This window comes from Sander vitreus, chromosome 12 (assembly GCF_031162955.1).
Source record: "Sander vitreus isolate 19-12246 chromosome 12, sanVit1, whole genome shotgun sequence".
Classification (NCBI taxonomy): domain Eukaryota; kingdom Metazoa; phylum Chordata; class Actinopteri; order Perciformes; family Percidae; genus Sander; species Sander vitreus.
The window spans coordinates 16,383,084-16,391,303 of NC_135866.1; the positions used below are offsets into that span (position 1 = coordinate 16,383,084).

At 41.9% G+C, this 8,220-nt stretch overlaps 1 protein-coding gene across 3 annotated transcripts in view; it reads left to right on the plus strand.

The window, feature by feature from the left end:
- Positions 1-512: 512 nt before the first annotated feature.
- The window catches only part of lpin2 (lipin 2), a 22,636-nt gene continuing 14,928 nt past the window's right edge, over positions 513-8,220 (plus strand). For 2 of the 3 annotated variants that reach the window (XM_078264127.1, XM_078264129.1), the window contains exons 1-2: positions 513-678; positions 8,005-8,205. In XM_078264127.1, coding sequence (XP_078120253.1) covers positions 8,014-8,205 — 192 coding nt within the window. In that variant the 5' untranslated portion in view covers positions 513-678; positions 8,005-8,013. Of the gene's footprint in view, positions 679-7,649; positions 7,858-8,004; positions 8,206-8,220 lie in introns of all 3 variants that reach the window. The other variant, XM_078264128.1, reaches the window with a different exon arrangement.

Sequence of the window (8,220 nt, forward strand, 5' to 3'; positions counted from 1 at the left end):
AGTCTGTTTTCTCTTCAAGGCACTCCTTGTAATAAATGTGCACATCTTCAGAGAGGTTTCCATTATCTCCCATAACAGTTAATACATTAAAAAAAAATCCCTTCATTGGAGTTCAATAATTTGATTTGCAACAAGCTCAAGGGGTTTTGGGGATTAAGGATGGCCTATCAGAAAATGCTGATTTCTGCCTGCTTTCATGGCTGGTGCCATTCATCAAGAGATCCCAAAGTGGGGTGCTGGGCCCACAATGGGTCGTTAAACTGGGGAGCCAAAAGTCCCAAGCATCAGGCAAGTCACTGAGGTAACCTCTCACCCACATATGTAATCCTTTGTGTATTGTATCTGTCAATAAATGTCTTTTAAACTGGTCTGCTCGGTAAAAGTACTACTAGCTACATAAAACGAGAGAATTCTGAGGTCCACTACATTGTGTAAGAAGCTACAATAATTTAACCGTGGTGGAGTCACACACACTGTGTGAGTGAGTGCGCTGCCACTGTGCGGCTCCCTGTCCCATTAACTTCAGCTTCTTGGTTCCAGCCAAACCAGTCAGCCAAGGTGGTCCAGGCACGGACACGTCAGGAGACTTTTGAGGAGTTTCACAGGCAGTAATATGGGGACTCACTGAAGACATCATAACGTCCTTCATCGGCAGCATACCGCTGGAGTAACCGAAAGGTAAATATTTACCGATTTCAACCCGTTAGATAGCCGTTCGCCGCTGATAATGCATATTTCTGATTGTACTGTCAGCTAACGTTAGCTAGCCTGTAAGATGGCTAACGTATTTTAGCTACGATGGAATAATTTAACCCAAGAGACATTCATTCATCATGTCACACATTAACGTGAGCACTTTTCATTGAAACCGTCGACATAGCTAGCGTTAACAGTGACCTGTTAGCCTGTTACCGTTTCACCGTTTGCTTTTTACGGTAACGGTAACGTTAACCCTACGATAACATTAAAGCTAGCTAGCTGCAGGCGAACGGCTAGCTGAGCCCCGTCTCCATTCATTTTGTTCTGTTGAACGTTACTATCTTCTGCCCCGCTGTTTATGGTTTAAATCTCTATTAATGGCAAGCATTACAGTACATAGTAAACATCATTTTAAATTCCGTTTTTGGTTTCTGTTTGTTTATTTCCGTTCGTGTAGCTAGCTAACGTTAGAGCGCTTGTGTAACGTTACTGGTGACATTTCAATCAAGCAATATGGCAGTTTTAATCTCCGAAATTTGCATTTTTAGCACCAAAACGGTGCGATTTGCAGCTAATTAGCTAGCTTGTATCGTGTGTGTTAATTCACGTTATGTAGTTTGTAAGCCTAACTGTTACACAGTGTTGTTGGCTTGTAAGCAATGCTGCCACCTCACCAAACAAACCACCTGCCCGTGGGTGGTATTTGAAAACAAAAATAACTTAAACCCCAGTAACGTTAGCTAGATGTCAAGTAGGTTAACGTAAAAAAAAGTTAAATGTTAAAAAAAAGGCATTACTTTATGTGTAATGTGAGATAATCCCACACTGACACTGTCACCTAGCTACTTATTGACACTCAAGTCAGTCTCACTGCCGTGTCTTAGGTAACCCTTCAAAACCATTTGGATCATTTAACTAACTATATCGTGACAGCTCATGATTAGCAGTTCATTTTAACTCATTTGTACTCTCAGATAACATGTTTACTAGCTAAAACCAGTGCAGTCGAATATAACAACCTTATTATTTCATGACTGCGGTTCTTGTTGAAACTGTTTTAGAGATGTGTTTGTGTTTGGAGGCTGTAGTTTGTGAAGCTGTTACACTGCACTTTGTTATGCAGACTAGGCTAAATATAAAAAATAAAAACTTACCAGTATAACACATTACAGTGTAACAGCACTGCAGCACCACTCATTACATTACCATAAAGTTAATCAACACATCTCTAAAATAGTTTCAACAAGAAAACTATATTAGTATATGAACATTATTATCTTCATGAAGATAGGATTTATTGCAGGGCTGTTCATAAACTGGGAGTACTTAATAATAACCTGAGCTAAAGCTACCTGACTTGGTCCTGGCTTGATAAGAGGATTGCAGTTTACCAAACATGAAAAACATTTGTTTAGACTTCTCTTTCCTACACTTACTGCAGCTGAGGATGAATAAATAAATAATGGATTTGTTGTACCTTTCCTTTTTAAAAGAAAAAAGCAAACACTTTACGGTGCTTTTGACTTCTTTCTCACAGGGTGTTTTTCTTGCACTGCAGAATGTGTAAAAATGAAAGCAAACACTGTCTGTCTGGGGTTGTGGTTGTCATGGTTTATGTTACACACATAATAAGTAGGCTCATTTTGGTGCAGTTTGGTGTAACCTAATACTTGAGAGAGTGTAACATGAACCTTGTGTTGTCTGGTTGGCCTGCACAGTCGCAGGACTGATTATTTTGTCACTCTGTCAAAGCAAATGTTGCACTGGATCATTTCAGTTCAAGACCATAATTATGTTGTGAAAGGAGCCATAACACTGGTCTTTTAATTGTTAATGGTACAAGTACAGAATGTATTTATTAAAGGCATTGACTGCTTGGTTATTTGTGACTCCGTACACAACATGTCATGTCTAAAAGGAAAGTATTAATCTTTTGATGCATGACTCTTGTCAAATATTCAAACACAGAACAGATCCTAGCACAGGGGGGATGAACTATCAGCCTTGCACCCAGTAGGCCCCTGTGTTTTGTGTGATAGGGTTTATAAAGGCTTAGCAGATGGGACAGTGGGAATGAGGCCTTTTTGGAATAACCTCATGCTTATGTTTATCTTAGGCATTCACTTAGAAGCTAAACTAGGCAGGAGGATGATGGAAACCTCCTGATGACAAAAACATGTTTGAATTCATCATTGCTTGGACTACAGTCTTATTAGTTTGCCCATTCCATCTGTATTGAATGTCGATATGATTAAAATTAGCACACTGTATTGATATTTAATATAGACTAATTTCTGCGTTGATTATCCATTTGGTATTTGCAGAACTTTCACCTGTTAACATTTGCGGTCACATGTTTTGGATGTCAAAAAGATCAAGGGTAATGAGCAACAAAAGATCAACATGTTGAAGTCCAATGTACTGAATGTCCCATTTGTTGACTCCTGTAGCCAATCGATTCATTAGTCATGCACAGTAACAAGCACACGCAGCAACGATTGTGCCATACATGTGACTGACTGTGCAAGAACGTCAAGCTGCGGACTACTGCTTGGTTTTTTTTCCTGAGCTTGTACTCTTATCAAAGAACATTGCATAGCCGTTCACATAAATTAGCTGCCCCTTATCAGCTGTACACCGCCACCTTAAAGAGGCCATCCCATTGGCTGAATCCTTCGTGTCCTGTCAGCTAACTGGATGAGCACATCCAGAATAAGGAAAACAAAGTTTATGACAGTGTTGCACAATTGCGTCTGATAGCAGTGTAGTGGTATTTACCCTTGGAAGGGTTATTCCAACGTTATTAGGTGGCCGACATTTGAGATTGGATTCAGGATGGCAGGGAGGCATTATCATCGTAATCTGAGGGAGGAAAACATTGGTCCTAGTGGAGTATCCTGAGGTGGGTAAAGTAAAAGGGCTGGTGCTCTACTAACTGCGATGAAGAGACAGAGATCCTGGGGGAACAGGGAGCTCCTGGGATGCAACACAGACGACAACACAGACAACAGTGAACAGGATGAGTCCTCATCTCTGAGGTCATCATGGTCCTTGGTGAGTCAGTGCTGACAGGTCTCTTAGTTGGTCACAGCTTTGGCCTGATGCTACAGGGCCTAGTCTGCTGTTAGTCATCCTGTATTGTTGGGTTTGGCAGGTTTCTTGGATTTATTGCCATATTATTGTGGCCAAGCCTAGTGGCTTGATACATGCCCACAGTGATTCAGATGGATGATGTCAGTTTCAAGACTTTTTTGTTTTTTAGGAAATGTGAAAGAAGCGGGCGGGACACTGGTGAAGTTTTTGAAGTGTATTTCAGATGGTCTAAAATACCCTGGCTGTGTCATGAAGCCTGTATTGCCTGTCTAATTGGCAAGTAATTTTGTATCAAAACACCAAGCCTGTCCCATTTAATTTATAGTTTGGGGTTTGCTGGCAGTGTAGCTACTTGTTGTGTGTACTTCTGATTTTAAAGAGGGAAAAGACTATGGCTAGCAGCAGGTAAAGCATGTTTGTCACATGTGACTGTGTTCTAACTGAATGCTGGCACCTTTCCAGAGAGCTCCTGTGTAAGGGTAATTTTAGCTTTTAACGTATAATATTCCCTATTATATAATTCACTTTTATAGATGTTTGGAGCCTTGTTATGATGTCTGTATGTATCTCTGCACTTGGTGTTGTTAACACTGTGTCAGTCCTGTGTTAGCTTTGCATTTCGTGCAATTGCAATGTCACTTTCTGTGGTGTCAAAATAAAAGTGAAAGTGTATTATTACATAATGCTCCAAACGTATACCATGTGTTATTTGCTTGATAGCAACAAGACTGTTTTGGGTTTCCAGAGATACAGAAAATCCAGAGAGAGCAACTAACATACATAAAATTGACCAACATCATGCTACATGGACATTTTAACCCTGACAGTGGCACAGTGACATTATTTTCAGCTAAGGTGCGTTGCTTTTTTTATGCTCCAGACCATGTTTGAGTTCACTGGCCACTCTGAAATGAAAGACTAACCCCTATTTTCCCCTTGGTGCGTCTGCGCTGAGTTCTGGAGGCGACCCCCGCGAGCAATCGCTGCCAAGTCAATGCTTGATATTCCACCAGCTGCGACACGGCGCGTCCCAGAAGCGTGCCTAGAGATTCGCGACAGGTCTATTTTCAAGCGAGCCGCGGGCCGTTCGGACAGGCGGGCAGGAAGTAAAACCGCAAAGAGTATCCAGTCAATTTACCAACCCCCCCCCCTATTATGTTGAAAAACATAATAGACACCACAGGTCTTTTTTTAAGGACAACACCAGAAAAGAGAAGGCATGGGTTTAATTACAGGAATCCTTGGAGTGGAAGGTAGGTAGATACTAGCTTAATAACCACGTGATTGTTCTGTAAAGTACTTGTAGAGACAATAACATCTGCGAGTCGAGCAGCAAGACGCTCTGCTTCTGAGGTATGGCGCGTGACGGAGGACGGAACAAAACCGGTGTGAAATCTGTGAACTGTCGTGATCTGTGTCCCTCCTGTTAAAAGCGTAGCGCCCCCCTCCGTGGTTAAGGTTAGGGACAAGGGTTTGGTTCAGGTTGAGGTAGGGGGACACCGATCTCGATGGGTCACAGATTTCGGTGTAACACCAGAACGCAGCACAGACGCGCCCAGTGGAGAATCGGAGTTAAAGGGATATTTCACCGTTGGAAAGATGAATATATCTTTAAATTAGGTCACTTATGTAGTAGAAATGTGAATTTTTTTTTAGAAATTGGTGGCTTCTAGGCCGAGAAAAGCCAGAAAATTTGTTTTTGGCTCATGTGGATGAAAGACACCAAATCCCAGAATGCACTTGCTTCGCTGCTTTAGCGTCTACCCCCAAGCCACGCCTACCGTTACAGACAGTGAGACAGTCAACTCAACTTTAGTCCGTTTTATTGTCATTTCAACCATATACACGAAACAACGTTTCACCGTGGCTCAATTGGTTACACAATGAAAATATATGAAAACGACATAAGAAACAGGCTACATTTAGTACACATGATATGCTCCGTAAGGTTCAGCTAACACATAGCTAGCTACTAGCATTAGCGCTTGGTACAAATTTGCGTGTAATGTAGAATGGTCGGCATTTAACAGTCACAAACTCCACCAGCAGTTAGTTGGATACAAGCACCCCCATTTCTGCGGCAGGCAGTCCGTGTTAACACAGCCCACCTCCACTAGTCTTACCCGGCGTTAGCTGTTGTTCAGCAATTGTTTCCACAACAACAAAAACACAGCAGTCTCTGAACTCTCGTTGGGAGTTTCGTTGAAGTTGGATGCAGTCCAGTTTGTTGTCTAATGAGCGGACACTTGCAAGCAGGATTGATGGAACAGATGGCCGGCTAACGTTAGTTTTCCATCCGCAAACTCGCTTAACGTCCGCCGCTGATGATGTCCCTTTATCGGAGGATTTAAGATGGCTGACACTCGTTTTGTTTTGTGGAATTTCGGAGAATGCCGGAGTCCAACCCCCTATGGGCGGGTTTGAAATATGCGGAAGTTGGACTGTAGTCCATAGCCTCTGGGCAAAAAAGTCTCTTATGACGCAAAATGACGATTTTTGCGTCATAAGAGGCTTTTTTCCAGACCCACAATAAAGAGATCTCCCCTCACAGGGGGACATGAGGGAGAGAAGCACGGTCATTCAAAAATACTACCGGGTTTCTACTGATTAAAAGCTAGATGCTAAATCGGTGAAGTATCCCTTTTAAGAGTTTTCATTTACTTGGTTGATGTCACTTTGTGTTTTACCAGTCCTCACTGCATTCATCACCATAAAACACGTTTTCTTCTGTGGAAAGTCTTTGAGGATTCTGGCAGGACCTTTGTCTTGTTAGCACACATATTTTATACAGTATGAATTAAGCTGAACATAATTTAATTTTAAGAGAAAGTTTTGATCTTTCTTGATGAATTATGGACCTATGTTTAGTTTGACTTTGCTGTCCAAGCAGACTTAGTAAAATAAACTATAGAACAGTAGATTTTGATGTTTTTAACAACTTTTTTCATTGTGACTAGTTACTTTCCTTTTTACGTTATCTGTCAGAAGAGTGACATTGTAGTGAATGTCAACAAAGGGCCTAAACTTGGGCATCCTCCTTGTCTACAAATGTGGAACTAAGTTCTTTAAGAGCTTCCTGTTGTTAACACAAGGCCTCATATCAAATCATCTAAACTCTCTACAACCCTTTGAGCTGTCAACTTACAGTTTAATTACATTATTTGATTTCATGATAGTTGCCTTCCCGTGTGTGGTTAGAAGTGTGGGGACTATTCTGAGTAGCCTGCATATATTCATATATTATTATTTATTCATTAGCTTACTCCCTGGTAAAACATATCATGCCAGTTTCCCATTTTCCATGATTCCATCCTTGCACAAATGCCCCTATTCTCTACCCAACAACACCCCCCAGCTAGACTCTAAACAAAAGGTCAGTGTGAGATAGGACCAATAAAGTCAGCAGGGTAACATGTTTACAAGCCCTACCAAACTAGACCCTGACCCGAACAAACCAAAATCATGTTTGCTAAGTTAATGTGTGTTGTACACTGTGTCACAGTGTACAAATGACTGCAAATAATCTCGTTCAGTAAAGAGGCCACAGGAAGGCTGCAAAGTTTGTGTGATTAGCCGAGACCTGTGTCTAGTTTTCTTTCTGATTTAGTAGCTAGAACAGATTGCTTGTAAAAACAAAAACAAAAAATCAAGAAGATCTACAGTCTTAGAAACTGCTTCTCCCAAGCAACAAAGAAGTGCTTTGAGAAAATGTGCAGGGTTAATCCTAGTCCATATAAAAATAGCCATAGAACTATGAACTTTAGTATTGTATTTGATATACTTAGCAGAGGGTTATGAATGTAAACAGGAAGGGCAGTGGGAACTCTGTGTGAGGTTGTCTCTTCTCATTGTTTCAGCCTAGCCGTCAGCCGCCTTCTCTGATGTTGCTCATGTGGGACAGCGGCCAGTGACAGGATAACCGTGGCACTCTGGCAGTCTGTATCAGGTCAGGAGATAACAGACACCACAGGGCAGGCAGGCAGAGAGGGAGCTGAGAGATGAAAGCAAAAGACATATGAGACCGTTCGACTGTCCAGAAGAAGATCCTTAAAAGAAGAGACAACAGTGGGTAGACTGAGAGAGTGCCACATCAAGTGGAAAACTATTAGATTACAGGCCAAAACAGTCTTCTGGACTCTAGCTGACCAATACTTCCTCGTCCTGTCTTTCCCTTAACACAGCTAATATTTTTGTTCTCTTCCCCCCCTCCAGGCGGACACCATGAACTACGTGGGACAGCTGGCAGGTCAGGTGCTGGTAACTGTCAAAGAACTGTACAAGGGCATTAATCAGGCCACGTTGTCGGGCTGCATTGATGTTGTGGTTGTCCGCCAGAGAGATGGCACCTACCAGTGCTCACCATTCCATGTGCGCTTTGGCAAGCTGGGTGTACTGCGCTCCAAAGAGAAAGTGGTAAGTGGTAAAAAC